This window comes from Hyla sarda, chromosome 5 (assembly GCF_029499605.1).
Source record: "Hyla sarda isolate aHylSar1 chromosome 5, aHylSar1.hap1, whole genome shotgun sequence".
Taxonomy (NCBI): Eukaryota; Metazoa; Chordata; class Amphibia; order Anura; family Hylidae; genus Hyla; species Hyla sarda.
In genome coordinates this window covers 213,592,247-213,611,289 of record NC_079193.1, presented here as the reverse complement: position 1 = coordinate 213,611,289, position 19,043 = coordinate 213,592,247, and the positions used below count along the sequence as shown (strand labels likewise).

The following is a 19,043-nucleotide window of genomic DNA, read 5'->3' as shown; positions in this document are numbered from 1 at the left end:
CACTGACATTGTAATAATTCCTGCCAAAAAACGATTGTGTTAAAATACTCACTGTACCCCCTAGCGAATACCTTGAGGGGTCTAGTTTTTAAAATTGGGTAATTTGAGGGGTGTTCCTATGTTCTACTACCTTAAAATTTCTGCAAACCTTGCATAGCACACAAAAAAGATGTACTTTTCAAATTTTCTAAATTTCAAGTTCAATTGTTAGGCTTCTAATTAATTTAAAATGTTAATTAAAAACAAAAAAAATGCTGTCAAAATAAAGTAGACATCTGAAAGTATAAGTTTCATAAACTATTTGGTCAGTATGTATAAATATATGCAACCTATTAGTGTTAAAATAGCAAAAAATCATATTTTTTTGTAAAAAATGTCATGATTTTTTGCATTGTAAAAAAAAAAAAATACAAATGATATCGGCTTACTTTTACTATGTACATGAAGGACAACTTGTGACAAAAAAACAATGTCAGAATTATCGTGATTGGCAAAACGTTACCAGAGTTATTCTCTAATAAAGACAGACATCTCCGATTTGAAAAATCAGGCCTGGTCTTTTATTTTATTTATTTTTTGAAATCAACTGGTGCCAAAAAGTTAAACAGAAAATGTAAATTACTTCTATTAAAAATTCTTAATCCTTTCAGTACTTATTAGCGACTGTATACTACAGAGGAAATTCTTTTCTTTTTTGGATTTTTTTTTTCTATCACGACCACAGTGCTCTCTGCTGACACCTCTGTCCATTTCAGGAACTGTCCAGAGCAGCATATGTTTTCTATTGGGATTTTCTTCTGCTCTGGACAGTTCCTGGTGTCAACAGAGAGAACTGTGCTTTTCTGATGGACGTCTATAACGGACCTTTTAACGGATGAATTTTATAGTGTGAAAGCAGCCTAAGTCTTTTTCCAGGTCAGTTGTTCCCAGTGTTTTCTCATTTAATACATATCCCCATTCTAGATTTTTCCTTCCCATGTGCATAACCTTATATTTATGTGTTGCCCCTCATCTGGTTCTCAGCCCAAGCCTACAACCTATCCAGATCCATTTGTAACAGTGCACTGTACTCTATTGTGTTAACCACCTTACACAGTTTAGTATCATCTGCAAAGATCGACGCTTTACCATCCATTCCCTCTACAAGGTAATTATTTAGTATAATAAAAAGTATAGGGCTCAAAACCAAGCCCTGAGGTACCCCACTAGTAACAGTCCCCCAATAAGAGTATGTACCATTAACCTCTTAAGGACGCAGGGCGTACCTGTATGCCCTGCGTCCGCTTCCGTGCTATAACTTGGGGTCACACGCTGACCCCGTGTCATAGCGGGGTGGTCCTGGCACCTAGCAAGAGCCGGGACCCGTGGCTAATACTGGACATCATCGATCGCGGTGATGCCCGGTATTAACCCCTTAGACGCTGCCATCAAATTTGGGTAAAAAAATGCATCCCAGCGATGTCCCGATCAGCTGAGAAAACATGAAGAGGGTCCCTACCTTCCTCCTCTGTGTCCGATCGGCGATCTACTGCTCCATGCCTGAGATCCAGGCTGGAGCACAAGAGCGCCGAAAATACTGATCAATGCTATGCTTTGGCATAACATTGATCAGTGTATGCAATCAGAAGATTGTATGTTAGAGTCCCCTATTGGGGCTATACAAGTGTACAAAAAAAGTGAAAAAAATACCTTTGCAGCGCTATGAATGAAAAGTATTCTACAGCAGCGCATCTGGCCAGCCAGATGCACTGCTGTAGAATACTTTTCATTCATAGCACTGCCAAGGCATTTGTTTATAGAAGCGCTGGGGTCCAGACATATGGATATATGTCTGACCCCTGCAGTGCATCTATATACAGATGCCATTGCAGCGCTATGAATGACAAGTATTCTTTCAGCAGCACATCGTGCCGGCCAGATGCGCTGCTGTAGAATACTTTTCATTCACAGCACTCCTGGGGGCTTATGATAGTACTGCGGGAGGAACATATATTAATGCGCTGCGGCGCGGGGAACATATATAAATGCGCTGCAGGGGGAACAAATATAAATGCGCTGCAGGGCCCAAGATATATAGAAGAGCTTAGGGGGCCAGATATATACCCCCCCCCCCCCCCCCAGCGATTCTACATATCTTTCCCCACCGCAGCGATTCTATTTGAAAACCCTGCCAGGAGCCCTGAATGACTACTCAGTACCGGCCATTCAGGGCTCCCGGAGGGGAATTTAAAAATTAAGTAAAGTAAATACATTGTACATTGCAGGGGAGCCCTGAATGGCCAGTACTGAGGAGTCATTCAGCGGGGTTTTCAAATAGAAGTGCTGCGGTGGGGAAAGATTAATAACTTCTAATCGCATCCGGAATCAGAATTGAGACCGGTGCGATAAATCCCTCAGCCTCTGTACTACAACCCCCATCATGGAACAGAGTATGTTCCGTGATGGGGGTTGTAGTACAAACACAAATATAGCCTCCACAGCCACCGGCAGACTCCCGCAGGCGGGGAACTACTACTCCCATCATGGATAGAAGTCTGTTCCATGATGGGAGTAGTAGTAGTCCTGGCTGTGGGAGTCTGTAGGCAGAGGTGTTAAAATGGCCATACAGGAGGGATGTTATAATGGGTCTTAAGGGAAACACGGTTTTACACGGAAAACGGACGTTTAATAATGGTATGCTCATAGTGTGAAAGGAGCCTTAGAAGTTTAAGTTAACAGTAAGTTTAACTGTAGCGACCAGTATATACATTAAATAATATATGTGTAATATAATGATAAGATATAGTGGCCTGGAAAGGGTTCAAAGACTGGCAACCAGAGTAATACAGGGAACTGAAGGACTACAGTACCCAGGAAGATAATCAGAATAAGGGTTATTTCGTTTAGATTTAAAAATAAATGTTCAGGGGTGTCCTAATAACTATGTATGCCAGGGGGTAGTACAGAGCTCTCTCCCATGACCTATTTATACCCAGGACTGTATTTATAGCAAGGGGGCAACCTCTATGACAAGAGGGAAGAAGGTTTCTACACCACTGCAGCATCCAGGGACCCGCCGGTAATGCCGGACATCAGCGATCACGCTGATGACTGCCATTAACCCCTCAGATGCTGTGATCAATACAGATGACGGCATCTGCGGCAGTGCAGGACTTAAAATGGATGATTGGATTGCCCGCTGCCGTGGGGATCCGATCATCCAGCATGGCGGACAAAGGTCCCCTTACCTGCCTCCGGCAGTCTCCAGTGGTCTTCTGCTCTAGTCTGAGATAGAGCAGACCAGAGCAAAAGATCACAGATAACACTGATTAGTGCTATGCCTATGCATAGCACTGAACAGTATTAGCAATCAAATGATTGCTACAAATAGTCCCCTTGGGGGGCATAAAAAGGAAAAAAAGGAAAAAAAAAGGAAAAAAAAAAGTTAAATGTGTGAAAAATCCCCTCTCCCAATAAAAATGTAAAGCGTTCCTTTTCCCCCCATTTTACCCCCCAAAAAGCATAAAAAATAAATAAACATATTTGGTATTGCTGCATGCGTAAATGTCCAAACTATTAAAATATATGGTGAACGGTGTAAACGTAAAAAAAAAAAAAGTCCAAAATTGCTGCTTTTTTGTCACAATTTATAAAAGAAAAATATGTATAAAAAGTTAAATATAAGCAAAAGTGATCTACAGCAGGAAAGGTTTGCTCTGGACAGTTCCTGACATGGACAGAGGTGTCAGTATAGAGCACTGTGGTCAGACAGAAAAGAACTATACAACTTCCTCTGCAGCATACAGCAGCTGATAAGTACTGGAAAGATTAAGATTTTTATATAGAAGTAATTTACAAATCTGTTACTTTTTCACCAGACTACCCATTTAAAATAATATTTGATTCTGTTCTGACATGCAGAATGCAGATAACATCGTAAATTTACTTAGCAAATTTAAATTTACAGACATTATTTTGTGACGGAAGATAGTAATGGGAGAAATAGCGCATGCACTATTTCTTCTGTTCATTCTCCCGTCAGAAATTAACGTCCGTTAATAATGGGCTATAACGGGTTAAAACGGATAATGTAAAAATCCCATCGACTATATGGGATTTTGTAACGGCCGTATAGGATTTTGTAACGGCCGTTTAACGGATGATTTTCATAACGGAACATCAAACGGATCTTTAAAACGGATGAATTTTAAAGTGTGAAAGCAGCCTAAACTGGCCAGAAAATGGTGATACCTTGGCCTCACAATTAGGTGCCAAAATATTTAAAAATTATCTAAATGTATCTTTATTTATATTGTTAAACACAATTTACCACATGGTAACAGTTACCCTATTTTCCCATTTACCTACATTTTACCTAATCAAAATTAGAACTTTATTTTCATTTTTTTTAAAGTTAAAGGACCCAGAAATAATGAATTGTTCCTAGATTTTGCAATCCAAAATGGAAATGTGAAAAAATAGTAATAGAACTTTAAAGAGGCACATATTGTGGCAAATTTCAAGGACTTTGTGCACACAGTTCTGCTATGTGAATAAAGCCTAAAGACTCTTTCGGGGTGCATTCACACCACGTTTTGCAGTTACGGTCACCAGATCCGGCTGGGAAATGTAAAAACCAGGCGCTCCCGTATCCAAGCCGAACCCGGCTCATATCTCATTCAGATAGTGTCTCCGGTTAGCTCATTTCGGCCCGTATCTAATTTTCTGACCAGACTGAAAACCATGGTATGCTAAGAGTGTTGATAACATGATCGGCATTCCTTAACAACACTTTGGTCATCAAATTCGGCCCTGTTCACACATAACAGAAACATTGCAGATTGTTTATGCAGACTTGCATGTTTAAAATGTAAAGCGGATAAAAGGTTGCTGGCAACTGCATGCGATTTCATGAAATGTCATCCACAAGTTGTGGAAATTTTCTCCAGTGCAGAAATTGATCAGCAACGTGGATCTTTAAATGGTCACTATCAGATTCCAAAACTTCTTTTATGTTGTACATCTTGGAAAAACAGTAACCTTTCTAATATACTTCATAAGAAAATGTTATTTCCTTTTTATAAAAATTATGGCTTATAGAACCATGGCTTTGTCCAAGCTGAAGCACCGGCATGGACAAAGTCCAGTAAGTGAGGGTGGGCTAGCACTCCTCTGTCTGATAGGACAGGAGAGAGCTCAGAGGAGTGCTATCAGACAGGAGAGAACACAGGAGTACTAGCCCACCCTCACTTACTAGACAAGATTTTATAAGCCATGATTTCTATACAAAGGAAATAAAGTATATATTAAAAAAGGTTAATGTTTTGCCATATATAAAAAGTTTTTGTATTTGACAGTACCCATTTAAATCAGCAGCATGTCACTTTCAATGTGGAAAAGAGGCTAAATTTGTTGTAGATTTTTCCTTTTGAATTCAATCAGTAAGAAAAATTCTTCAGTCAAATCCTAGCATTGTGGATTGCGCTGCAGTTTATCTTCAGATCAGCAGTCAAATACACATCTTAATTAATACTCACCTTATCAATCTCCTGGGGCTCCTATGGTAAGACTTCCCTGGTCCTTCAAATGTCTGTTTTTAGACCTCCAGTTGCTGCAGCAGTCACACTGGATCACAACTTACATCATCATTGAAGATCAGAATACAGAACTTTAGAGGACGAGGAAAGTCTCACTAAAGTAGAGCCAGGCGATTGGTAAGCTAAGTATACTATTTTTATTTATTTATAAATATAAATATTTTATTTTACAGATATATAAAATTAAATATTTATTTATTTAGCAAATCCATTACATGTGAACTTACCCTAAAAAAAATACAACTTACAATGAAATGATGTTTAGGCAAAACGAATACTTCAGTGATATGCCTAGTGAAGAGCATAAGTATGTGGTACAAAACACTGGAATACAATGATAGAAAACAACATAGATAACAACTCTCAGGCTCTGTAGTACAATGTTCTAAAAGTTATGTAACTCTAGCGACTAACAGGTTGATACAGTACATTCAATCCAAAAATAAGTATACATGAAAATTTGATATCTACAAACTTCATATTTTCATTTCATGCAGATTTGTTAAGCTTAATGACTTACCTTTTCCATTAACTGCTAATGCTGATGCTGTTGTAACAGTCAACGGCAGCTGTATTTGTGGCACTAGTGATGGTGGTCTTGGTCTACTTCCCATTCGAGCCCTTTCAGCACCAGGTCCCAGTAAAGCTCCAACTGGTTTCTCAGCAGTTACTTCTGGTGCTACGGAGTCCTGCTCTTGTTCAATATGGTTTAGCTTTTCCCCAGGTTCATTTTGAAATCCATCTACTGAATTCCTGTTTTTCATGGGACTTTTTGGTACAAGAATTTTGATACCTGATCTAGAAAGGTCCATATTTTTCCTTAGTGGAATTAATTGAGGAGGACTTTTGCGTAGTTTTGGACTGGTAGAAAGTTGAGTATTTTTTGAGTCACTATCCTTACTAACAGTCAAAGTTTTAGGTGAAGTTCTTGAAAAAGAACTATTTGTTGACCTCGAGATTTGTTTTCTGGCATTATTGGGTGAGGTCCTATTTGTTTTTGATATTGTGTTGTCTTTTGGCTTTTCATTGAGTCTTCTATTAAATTCAAGAATATATTCCTCACAGTTTACTAGATGTTGCTCTGGTTCCCAAGTGTCATCACCACTGGCATATCCTTTCCAGTGCACCAAATATTCAATTTTGCCTTTTTTATTTTTTCTTTTGTCAACAATTCTTTCTACCTGAAGAAGAAAATATAAAACTATTAATTGAGAACATACATAAAAGCTTCTGTACATTAATAGACTACAATAATATTTATATACAAAAAAATCTTTGGAAGTCAGTTTATCATCAGTCTTGGTCACTCTACAGGGAACCTTAGTGGAAGGTGTCACAAAATTATGGAAGTTGAAGGTCATGTCTCCAGTTTCAACAAACGTGAAAGGTTACTATTCATCCCTGTTTCTAGTACCAAAACCTAATGGCAGCTACCAGAAAATAATAAACCTAAAATCTCTAAACAAATGTACTTCTTGGATGCTTCAAGTTAGAATCCTTATAAACATCCATAGATCCTCTCAAGAGGCATAGTATCATATTCCAATGCATGCAAAATATCAACATTTCTGAACCCTGGAAGAAAGATCATTATTTATTTGTTCAGTATCAAATAAAATAATTGGCTGATAGAAGGTTAAAAGTATCAATAAATAGTACTTAACACATTATTAGAAACATAAAACTGGCAACAGAAACAAACAAACCAACCAAAAAAGCTATTAACTGGAATACTAATCCAAAACTCCGGTTCCAGTAGGAAAATCTAGCTTTTATGCCATGAGAAAAATGATTAAGCTGATTCTATACATGTCCACATTTGTGTTCTCTGATTTTATACATATATAACAAAGGTTATTTAATAAAACTTTTATTTGTTCTTTAGAACCCAAGTGCTGAATTCTGGATGCTGTAGTATTTTGCATGCTACCAGTGAGGTATACTCGAGGAATGTGCAGAAGAATAGGTAAGGCTGCATTCACAAAATGTTTCTTACATATGGGGACTGGATCCGTCTGGGAGATGGGAAAACTGGGCGCTCCCGTATCCCAGCCGACCCCGGCCCCCATCTCATTCGTTTGAATGAGCCGACCAGAGTCAGTGACTCCGGTCAGCTCATTTTTGCCCTGTATCCAGTATGGTGACCGGACTAAAAACCGTATACTACAATGGCATACTACAATTTTAAGTCTGGTCACAAAACCGTATACAGGGCAAAAATGAGCCGACCGGATATCAGCATTCTGGCAAGGCTATGCTGCTACCAGAAAGAGGCGTCAAAGTAGAATCCGCCATCAGCACATTGAGTTCCTCACTCCTCATAACTGCTTCAGAGGCTCTCCAGACACTGGGGACATGTTACATATATGGTGGACTTTCCCCAAGCTAGTTCACTTCCGATCTAAGGCTCCTTTCACACTAGTGATTTCTCCGTTATTGAACTTCCGTCGCATGTTCCGTCACGATTTTCGGCGAAAACCGGCCGCTACAAAACCCCTGACGGCCGCGACTAAATCGCATTGCAGCCTATGGGGTTTTGTAACTGCATGCAGTAATTTTTCCGCCACGGTGTCCAGTCACTGTATCACGTCCGTAATGAATTACGGGCATATACGGGTGCAAACGGGCAGTTACAAAACCCCATAGGCTGCAATGTGATTTAGTCGCGACCGTCAGGGGTTTTGTAACGTCTGGTTTTCGCCGAAAATCGTGACAGAACATGCGACGGAACTTCAATAACGGAGAAATCACTAGTGTGAAAGGAGCCTTGTCACAATGCTTGGGTTGCTCTCATGCACTATGAAGTCCTGGACCTAATATGATCCCAGTTTCGCCTCCTTACATATCTATTCCTGCTAGCTTAGCAAAAGATGCCCATTCATGAAAGAAAACTTTCATGAATGTCCTTTTTATGAGGACAAGGCTGAAACGAATGGCTTCTTTATAAATGAACAACTTTTTAGCATCCTTTTAGAGAAAATATAATACATTTAAAAATAATTCGGAAGCCCTGGATAATGCTCATCCTCATTTATCTCATTTTCACTCTTTTTTTTCTTGGGGGAGAGGGGGTTTTCTGTTTTGTTTTTTCATTCTCTATAAATTCCCTTCTTTACCCCTTTAGCCTTCCTTTTAGTGTGTCTCATGTTCCCCATGTTTGTTATTGCCAAGTTCAGATTATTTTTTCTCTCCAAATTAGTCTACACAGTGTTCTCCAGGAAATTCAGTGGTCTTGGCAACCCTGCCTAGAGAAATCATATACCATTTGTTGAGGGCTCAGGGTACGTTGGAAAAACATACATATTTGGAGATCCGAAACACAAGAGACAAACAAGAGAGGGGCTTATACAAATGGACCAAAATGACAGCTGTATAAGTAAATTATTCCAGGAGTGGGCTTGGGGGCTAGGTAGTGAAACTCGCACCGTTACACCAAAAACAAAAGCTATATCTAAAGATAAAGAAAGGTGTCCAGCACTATAGAATATAGAAATGGGGATTATAAAAAATTAAAAGTAATTGACAGCTTTCAGCACTAAGCAAAAGAAGACAGTACTTCTGAATGGCAAAATGGGTAGATGACCAGCAGTGAACAGTCAGACAGTTGCAGGGAAGAAAGGCAAGATCAATATTTGCCTAGACACTGTCAAGTAAAAAAAAAAAAAAAAAAAAAAAACTACAAGTACCGTATATACTCGAGTATAAGCCGACCCGAGTATAAGCAGAGACCCCTAATTTCAACCCAAAATCCCAGGAAAAGTTATTGACTCGAGTATAAGCCTAGGGTGGGAAATACATCATCCCCCCCCTGTCATCATCCAGACCCCCGTCATTAACATCCTCATCATCACCGCCTGTCATCATCCAGACCCTCATCATTATCACCTGTCATCATCCCATTGTCATCATCCCGCCCCCCCTTCATCATCCCCTTGTCATCATCCCCACCCCCCTTCATCATCATCCTACACCCCCCCTTCATCATCCCCACCCCCCTTCATCATCCCCTTGTCATCATCCCCACCCCCTTCATCATCCCCTTGTAATCATCCCACACCCCCCCTTCATCATCCCCTTGTCATCATCCCACACCTCCCCTTCATCATCCCCCCCCTGTCATCATCCAGACCCCCGTCATTAACATCCTCATCATCATCACCGCCTGTCATCATCCAGACCCTCATCATTATCACCTGTCATCATCCCATTGTCATCATCCCGCCCCCCCTTCATCATCCCCTTGTCATCATCCCCACCCCCCTTCATCATCATCCTACACCCCCCCTTCATCATCCCCACCCCCCTTCATCATCCCCTTGTCATCATCCCCACCCCCTTCATCATCCCCTTGTAATCATCCCACACCCCCCCTTCATCATCCCCTTGTCATCATCCCACACCTCCCCTTCATCATCCCACACACCCCCCTTCATCATCCCACACCCCCCCTTCATCATCCCCTTGTCATCATCCCACACACCCCCCTTCATCATCCCACAGGGGGGCTTCATCATCCTCTTGTCATCATCCCACACCCCCCTTCATCATCCTCTTGTCATCATCCGCCCTCAGTGGTCTTCAACCTGCGAACCTCCAGAGGTTTCAAAACTACAACTCCCAGCAAGCCCGGGCAGCCATCGGCTGTCCGGGCTTGCTGGGAGTTGTAGTTTTGAAACCTCCGGAGGTCCGCAGGTTGAAGACCACTGCGGCCTTCGACATCATCCAGCCCCCTCTCACCCCCTTTAGTTCTGTACAGTACTCACCTCCGCTCGGTGCTGGTCCGGTGCTGCAGGACTGTCCGGTGGGGAGGTCGTCCGGTGGGATAGTGGTTCCGGGCTGCTATCTTCACTGGGGAGGCCTCTTCTCCGCGCTGCGGGCCCGGAATAGAGGCGTTGCCTGGACGATGACGCAGAAGTACGTTGGCAATGAACGCACCTCTGCGTCGTTGTCAAGGCAACGTGACTATTCTGGGGCCGGGCCCGAAGCGCTTAGAAGAGGCCTCCCCGGTGAAGATAGCAGCCCGGAACCACTATCCCACCGGACGACCTCTTCACCGGACAGCCCTGCAGCACCGGACCAGCGCCGAGCGGAGGCGAGTAATGTACAGAACTAAAGGGGGTGAGAGGGGGCTGGATGATGTCGAAGGCCGCAGTGGTCTTCAACCTGCGGACCTCCGGAGGTTTCAAAACTACAACTCCCAGCAAGCCCGGACAGCCGATGGCTGCCCGGGCTTGCTGGGAGTTGTAGTTTTGAAACCTCTGGAGGTCCGCAGGTTGAAGACCACTGCGGGTGGAGAGTTCACTCGAGTATAAGCCGAGGGGGGGGGGTTTCAGCACGAAAAATCGTGCTGAAAACCTCGGCTTATACTAGAGTATATACGGTATTATAAAAAATTGATGCGCCACTGCACAAGCTCTGGATCTTCGCTGACAAGCAGTTTTGTAGTAATTTGCTTGGACTAGTGTGCAGTGAACAGAGGATCACTACACCAAGAAAAGGAATGAGGAGCTGGTAGTGGGAAGAGTCCTGAGCATGCGTGCTCAGTCTTCGATAGAGGGTTTTTAAGGGCTCATGCCAGTTTGCTAAATCCGTTCCAGACTTGCCAACAGATGTAAAAGGATCCTATTGATGTCAATGGGATTGTTTTATCATTTGTTGGCATCAGTTTGCATTCGTTTAAGTTCTATTCCAATTTTTGATGGGGAAATAGACTGTCAAAAATGGAAGAGAAAAGGTTAAAATAAATTTAACACTGAAGCCAATAGGAAATGAAGGATTCCTTAACACCTTAAGGACGCAGGGCATACCTGTACACCCTGCGCCTGCTCCCCTGCTATGACGAGGGCTCAGGGGCTGACCCCGCATCATAGCCTGGTGGTCCCGGTGGCCATGTCTAATGGCAGACATCACCGATCGCAGTGATGCCCGGCATTAACCCCTTAGACTAAAGTGAAAGTAAAACCATTCCCGGCAGCTCAGACGGGCTGTTCGGGACCGGTGAAATCGTGGCGTCCTGAACAGCTGAGAGGACGGGGGGAGGGTCCCTACCTGCCTCCTCGCCGTCTGACTGTTGCTAGGTTACTCCAGCCAGCCTCAGCAGGCTGGAGCAATCAAGCACAGATTACTCTTTTAAATGTAAAAGTTCCCTATGGGAACTAAAAAATGGTGTGAAAAAAGATTTTTTTTTAATAAATGTGATTTAACCCCTTCCCTAGGAAGAGTTTGAATCACTCCCCTTTTCCCATTAAAAAATTTATAAAAATGTAACAAAAATAAAAATTTGGTATCGATGCAAGCGTAAATGTTCGAACTGCAAAAGTATAATGTTAATTAAATGCCGTATACATAAAAAAACAATTCCAAAGTCCAAAATTGCGTGTTTTTGGTAATTTTGTATACCCTAAAAAAATGTTAAGTTATCAAAAAGTCCCATTATAACAAAAAGGGGTACTGATAAAAACTACAGACCACGGCACAAAAAATTAGCCCTCATAAAAAGTTATAGGGGTCAGAACATGACAAGTTTAAACATACAAATTTTGGTGCATGTAGTTATAATTAGTATAATAAAATAAAACCTACATAAATTGGGTATCTTCTTAATCGTATGGACCTACAGAATAAATATAAGGTGTCAATTTTACTGAAAAGTGCACTGTGTAGAAATGGAAGCCACTAAAAATTACAAAATGTCTTTTTATTTTTTTTATTTTGTCCCACAAATCATTTTTCTTTTTAGAGTTTGTGGTGAAATAACCGATGTCATTACAAAGCAAGATTGGTAGGTCATAAAAACAAGCCCTCATATAGGTCTGTAAAAACAAAAAGAAAAATAGCCACCTACCTAATACATGGGTGCATGCTGCTGTGGCAAATACAGAGTATAAAAAAATAGAAGGTTGCAGCAGCACTCTGTCAAAAAATGGAGGCTCTTAGCGCAATTTTTGATCAAAACGTGTCCCCCATCCACCACGTGGAGGTGTCCTCATTTCGGATGGGACCCTAACACTCATTTCACTCCCCTCTGCTGGGCATATGGCATCTGACTGGGTGACATGCTGGATCCACTGTCAATTTAAAATACCTCCTGTGAAACAGGGAGGGGTGCATAGCTAGAGAGGGTGCCACTCCCCCTAAATTTGTTGTGCAAGAGCTTGCATTTTTTTGACAGAGTGCTGCTGCAACCTCTTTTTTTTGTACACTCTGTATTTGCCACCGCAGTGTGCATCCGTGTATTAGGAAGTTGTGCTGGCTATTTTTCTTTTTGCATGTAGGTCTATAGGTGGAAAACGGAAAGCGTTATGATTTTTAAAGCGTACCCTTCAGATCCAACAAAAAAAAAAAACAATTTTTTTTAAATATATTACTCAGTACCTAATCCTGACCATGTTTTAGCACTTTTATTTATTTTATTACACTTTTAATTTAGCTCACTAGTCTGAATTCCTCTCAAAGGGAGGGGGCGTGGCCTCACTGTGCAGGTCTCCGCCCCCTCCCTCAGTATGCTGTCTACTCACATCTCCCCTAGCATTAGCAAAACTACAACTCCCAGCATGTCCTCACTGACAGTAGCGGGACACAAGGTGACAGTGGGAGGATTTTTCCTCTAGCTATGAGCCCTGCGCTCACAGCTGTCAGTCAAGGAAGTGTGACATGGTTGATGATGCATGGACACAGCAGGACTAGTATGTGTCCAAGCAGGCAGGGGGGCAGCTGTTTGACTGGCTTTTTCAGTATGAAATACTGAAAATTTTCTAATGAAAGTAATTGCAAAAGCTATTGGTTTTACATTCTTTACAACATATCAAAAGTTTTGGTATCTGACAGTGCCCATTTAAAGGTGAGGAGGAAAAAAACGAAAGTGCAAAAACTGAAAAACCCTGAGTCCTTAACCCATTTTAATGTTTTCGTTTTTTCCTCCTTGCCTTCTAAAAATCATAACTCTTATATTTTCATCCACAGACTTGTATAAGGGCTTGTTTTTTTTGTCCTTTGTAATGACATCACACATTTTACCATGAAATGTATGGCGCAACAAAAAAATACTATTTGTGTGGGGAAATTGATAAGAAAACCGGAATTTTGCAAATATTGGAAGGTTTTGTTTTCATGCTGTACACTTTACGGTAAAATAAACATGTTTTCTTTATTCTGTGGGTCAATACGATTAAAATGATACCCATGATTACATATTTTTCTATTATTACCTCTTAAAAATAAAAAAAATTGCAAACTTTTTAACCAAATTAGTGCATTTAAAACGCCTCTGTTTTGCTGACCTATAACTTTTTCATTTTTCCATATACGCAGCGGTATAAGGGCTCATTTTTTGCGCCGTGATCTGTAATTTTTTTTATACCACATTTGCATATATAAAACTTTTAATACATTTTTCGATGAAATTTTTTTGGGGGGAATAAAAGGTTATAAAAAAGCAGCAATTTTGGACTTTTTTTTTTACTTTCACGCTGTTCACCGTATGGGATAATTAACATTATATTTTAATAGTTTAGATATTTACACTTTTTGGGCGTAAAATGGGGAAAAACTGACAATTTACATTTGTATTGGGGGAGGGGATTTTTCAAATTTCTTTTATTTTTTACTTTTATTTTTACACTTTAATAGTTCCCATAGGGGACTATCTATAGCAATCATTCGATTGCTAATACTGTTCAGTGCTATGAATAGGACATAGCACTGATCAGTGTTATCGGTCATCTTCTGCTCTGGTCTGCTCGATCTCAGACCAGAGCAGAAGACGCCGGGAGACGAACGGAGGCAGGTGAGGGGAACGCAGGGGCAGCGCTGCGGGCGATCCGATCGTCCACATTAAGTGCCGCACTTCTGCAGATGCTGTGATCTGTATTGATCACGGCATCTGAGGGGTTAATGGCGGACATCCGTACGATTGCGGATGTCTGCCATTACCAGCGGGTCCCTGCTGCTATCAGCAACGGGACCTGCCGCGCATGTCCCGAGCATCGCTCCGATGCTCGCGGTTATGTATAGGATGTAAATGTACGTCCTGGTGCGTTAAGTACCACCTCACCAGGACGTACATTTACGACCTGCGTCGTTAAGGGCTTAAGGGGCTAAAGTCATCGGTTTGACTCAGTTTACGTCCGTTTTATACAATCATTTTTTTTTTAAATTCATTTTACTTCTGAGCAAGCTCAGAAGAGGTGGGAGAACCAGGGAGTAAATGGACAATGAAGAATTCAAAGGGATGATAAACCGGACGCAAACGGATTCCATTTGTCTGTTATTTTAAGAGACCTATGAAAATAGTCAGTTTAAATAATGGCATCCGTTTGTATCAGTTTGTTTGTCTGTTAAAATTCTGGCCTGTTGTGTAACAATAGCAGAGAATAGCGGGATTGAAGACAACAGCCATGTGAACGTAGCCTTAATAGAAAATATATTTACTGTACAGAGCACACAAAATTAACCATAACATTCTTTTTCATATCACACTTTGGTTCTCCCCCAACCAACATGTACAAGATAGAGAGCAGGTCCAGGTCAAAGACAACATGCAACAGCAGTGACTGCCTGACAAGGACCTCCTACATGCTTGAAATGTAGGACCCAAGATGACCAGTACATGTAGAGGTAGAACTCAGTGGTGCAGGATAGAAGAGAAAGCGGCTGAAGGACCTGTAATGATTATGATGAGTGGAGGTCACATGTTCCCTTTATAGAGCTGAAAAGGTAAAGGGAGTGTACCAAGGGTCTGGGAACGCATAACCCAGGAATGGGGCCACTTAAAAAATAAAATAATTCATAAATGAAGAAATGCTAAATATAAGTGATGTTTTTATACTTTATATATTACCAAAATATGTCTTATTTGGTGTTTTTACAAACTTTATTTAAGGGTTTTCTGGGACATTTGAATAAATGCTTGTACATAGGATAGCAGCAAGATTCATGTGGTGTTGACGGACCCAGATGAGACACAGCAGGAACCATAAAAAGGATTAATTCACCAAGATGCAATGCGTTTCTCTGCGCATTCGCAGCTTCCTCAGGCATTATGCCTAAGGAAGCTGCGCATGTGCAGCGAAACACGTTGCATCTTGGTGAATAAATCATTTTTATGGCTCCCACTGTGTCTCATCTGGATCCATCAGCGCCACATGAATCTTGCTGCTAACCACATAGAAACCTACACCACTTGATTGCTGAATTGAAAGCTTGAGGGCTGCAGACTGTTCTACATCTGTTATTTAGATATATGCTCATCATTGTTGTGTATGATTTACAAAACTACTCAGGGTTAACGGTTGTGAGCCATTAGAGCCTTACCCACCCTCCGGTATTGTTTTACACCATGGAGTGCGCCTCTTTTCTCTTTTAAATTATGCAAAGGATAGGCCACACTAACACCCAGTGCTAAACAACTCTACACAGTGAGCGGCTCCCCCATGGAGGTAGAGGGAGGTGGGGGCGTTGGCCGCCACTTTGCGCAGAGTTTGATACGCTCCCTTCCTGGGAACTGCCAGGGTGCCATGCAGGAAATGGGGGGTCCCAACAGTTGGACCCCCCCGCAATCTGAAACTTATAGGTTTTACTGCAATAAAGAACTCTTTTACATAAAGTCTACAAGGGGTAAGACATAAAAATCTAATATTTAATTGAATGTTGCTATACTGCAAGTGGGATATTGGCTGTGTACCTGCCTTTCATTTGCTATCACTTTGCTATTTGTAAACATAAAGTTAATAAAAGAAATTCAAAGGGGGTCACCTTTGATATATATCTGAGGCATGACACACCACAACGAACATTCTGTTAACCTGACTTTTCACATGATTTTCTGTATATGCCTCATTTAAAACCTGATATTACTTGGCTCAAAGCATCAGTGTAACTAGCTTTTAATGTTCAGCCTTGAGTATTGGCTTCTTAAATAAAAGAACAGTTCCAAAAACCTTAGAAAGGGACAAGAATTTTACTGGCACACATAATATCTTAGCCAAATAATCGCATTATTCCAATTTATAAATTAGGGACCTTCAATGTAATAGAATGAACTAAACAGAGAATTAAAATTTAGAATACAACATAGTTTCATATTATTATATAGTTCATTATCTCTTAACCCCTTAAGGAAACAGCCCACTTTGGCTTGAAAAAGAAACTGAAAGCTAGTTCACCCCCAACTAAACTCAATATACTGGGTTATAGTGAGTATAGTAAATAGCTGTAAAAAAAAAAAAAAAAATCGCTCACTCCCCCTCCCCTGCAGGCTCTCAAGTCACAGAACGGTGCAGGCCAGGAAATGTCTATTGATGAGGCAGGGCAGCCAGGCAAGCCGACTCCCTGCCTCTATTGCATGCTGGAGTAATGGCAACGATATTAGTAACGAGCATAACTCAGAAAATACCTAACCTAAATATGTAAGTAATCCCTCTTTTTACAGTTATTCACCCACATTATATTTCAGTATATAGTGTTTAGTGCTGGTGAACTAGCTGTCAATTTCTCTTTAAAGGCACAACCTATTCTGATCCCCTATAACTTACTTATTTTTTCATGTACAGTGGGGTAAAAAAGAATTTAGTCAGCCACCAATTGTGCAAGTTGTCCCACTTAAAAAGATGAGAGAGGCCTGAAATTTTCATCATAGGTATACCTCAACTAAGGGAGGCAGAATGGGGGAAAATAATACAGGAAATCACATTGTAGAATTTCTAATGAATTAATTGGTAAATTCCTCGGTAAAATAAGTATCTGGTCACCTACATACAAGCAAGATTTCTGGCTCTCACAGACCTGTAATTTCTTCTTTAAGAGTCTCCTCTGTCCTCCGCTCATTACCTGTACCAATGGCTCCTGTTTAACCCCTTAAGGACTCAGCCAATTTTATTTTTATGTTTTCGTTTTTTCACAGTGGGAGAACTTGCACAATTGGTGGCTGACTAAATACTTTTTTACCCCACTGTACAGGGGGTTGTATGAGGGCTCATTTTTTGCGCCATGATGCGTATATGAGACTTTTATAATCCTTTTTAATTATTTTCTGGGATGTGACTGTTTATGGCAATCTTTAGATTGCAAATACTGATCAGTGCTATGCATAGGCATAGCACTGATCAGTTGTATCTGCAAACTACTTCTCTGGTCCGCTAGAAGGCAGACCAGAGAAAAAGACTGAAGGAGCTGTCCAGGAGCTAGTAGGTGGAGCTCCAGCAGCCAGCTTTACTGATCGGAGTAGCACAAATTCACTGCGGGTGGTTCGATCAGTCTCAGTACAGATCTGTATTAATCACACCATATAAAGGGTTCGCCACTGCCTGTAATCTGCATGGAGTGTCTGGCTACTGATCAAAGCCGGCACTTACTGCTCTGAAGCGAGCGCAGCTCTGGCGCTTACTTTAACCCCTTAAGGACATTAGCAGTAAATGTACGTCCTGATCCACTGAGACTGATACATTTGCATCCTGTACATGAGGCGAGCAACAGAGGGGTGCTCACATCATGCACGAGAGGTCCATGCTGCTGTCAGCAGCCAGGGACCCACAGTTAATGGCAGACATCAGCAATGGCAATGATGTCCGCCATGAACCCCTCAGGTGCAGTGATCAATATAGATCACGCCGCACTCCCTGGGGTCTTCTACTGACATCGAGCAGACCAGAGAAGTAGATTGCTAATAATACTGATCAGTGCTATGCCTATGCATAGCACTAAACAGTAATAGCAACCTGAGGCTAAGTTTCCACTTGTTTTTTTTTCTGGCAGTTTTTGGAAAACTGCCACTGCAGTTTCTGAGCCAAAGTTAGAAGTGGATCCATAAGGGAGAAGAAGTATAAGTCCTTCCTTTATATGTCCTATTCCTTTTGAATACATTTCTGACTTTGGCTCAAATACTGCAGTGGCAGTATTCCAAAAACTGCCAGAAAAAAAACAAGTGGAAACTTAGCCTCATGATTGCTGTAAGATAGTCCCCTATGTGGACATAAAAAGTGTAAAATAAATGTGGATTTTTTTTTTAAATGTGAAAAAGCCCATCCCCCAATAAATATTAAATCGGCCCTTTTCTCCATTTTATACATGGGTATAATTTTAATAGTATTGACCCACAGAATAGGTACTGACCCAGAGAATAAAGAAAACATGTCATTTTTACCGTAAAGTGTACAGTGTGAAAACGATTGGTCACATAAAAAACAAGCCCTCACATGGGTCTGTGGATGGAAATATAAAAGAGTTATGGCTCTTAAAAGTAGAGGAGGAAAAAAAAGGAAAATGCTAAAATAAAATTGGCTGTGTCCTTAAGGCCAAAATGGGCTGTGTCTTTAATGGGTTAAATGGGTAAGAGAAAGTGTGTTTTCTTTTATTTTGCAGCCCGGATGGGATAAAAGGAAAAAAGTGCGCACCGGAGTACTCCTTTAATGCACCTTTTTTAAATGTAACATATTTTTTTTTTCTGTCTGCTCTGATACAAAAATGTCTTTT

The 19,043-nt window shown here is 41.0% G+C and overlaps 1 protein-coding gene across 1 annotated transcript in view; it reads right to left on the bottom strand.

Moving 5' to 3' along the window:
• Positions 1-19,043, bottom strand: part of CDYL (chromodomain Y like) — a 76,715-nt gene that overhangs the window by 29,007 nt on the left and 28,665 nt on the right. Inside the window, exon 2 of the mRNA XM_056521076.1 lies at positions 6,097-6,757. Coding sequence (XP_056377051.1) covers positions 6,097-6,757 — 661 coding nt within the window. The remainder of the gene's footprint in view (positions 1-6,096; positions 6,758-19,043) is intronic.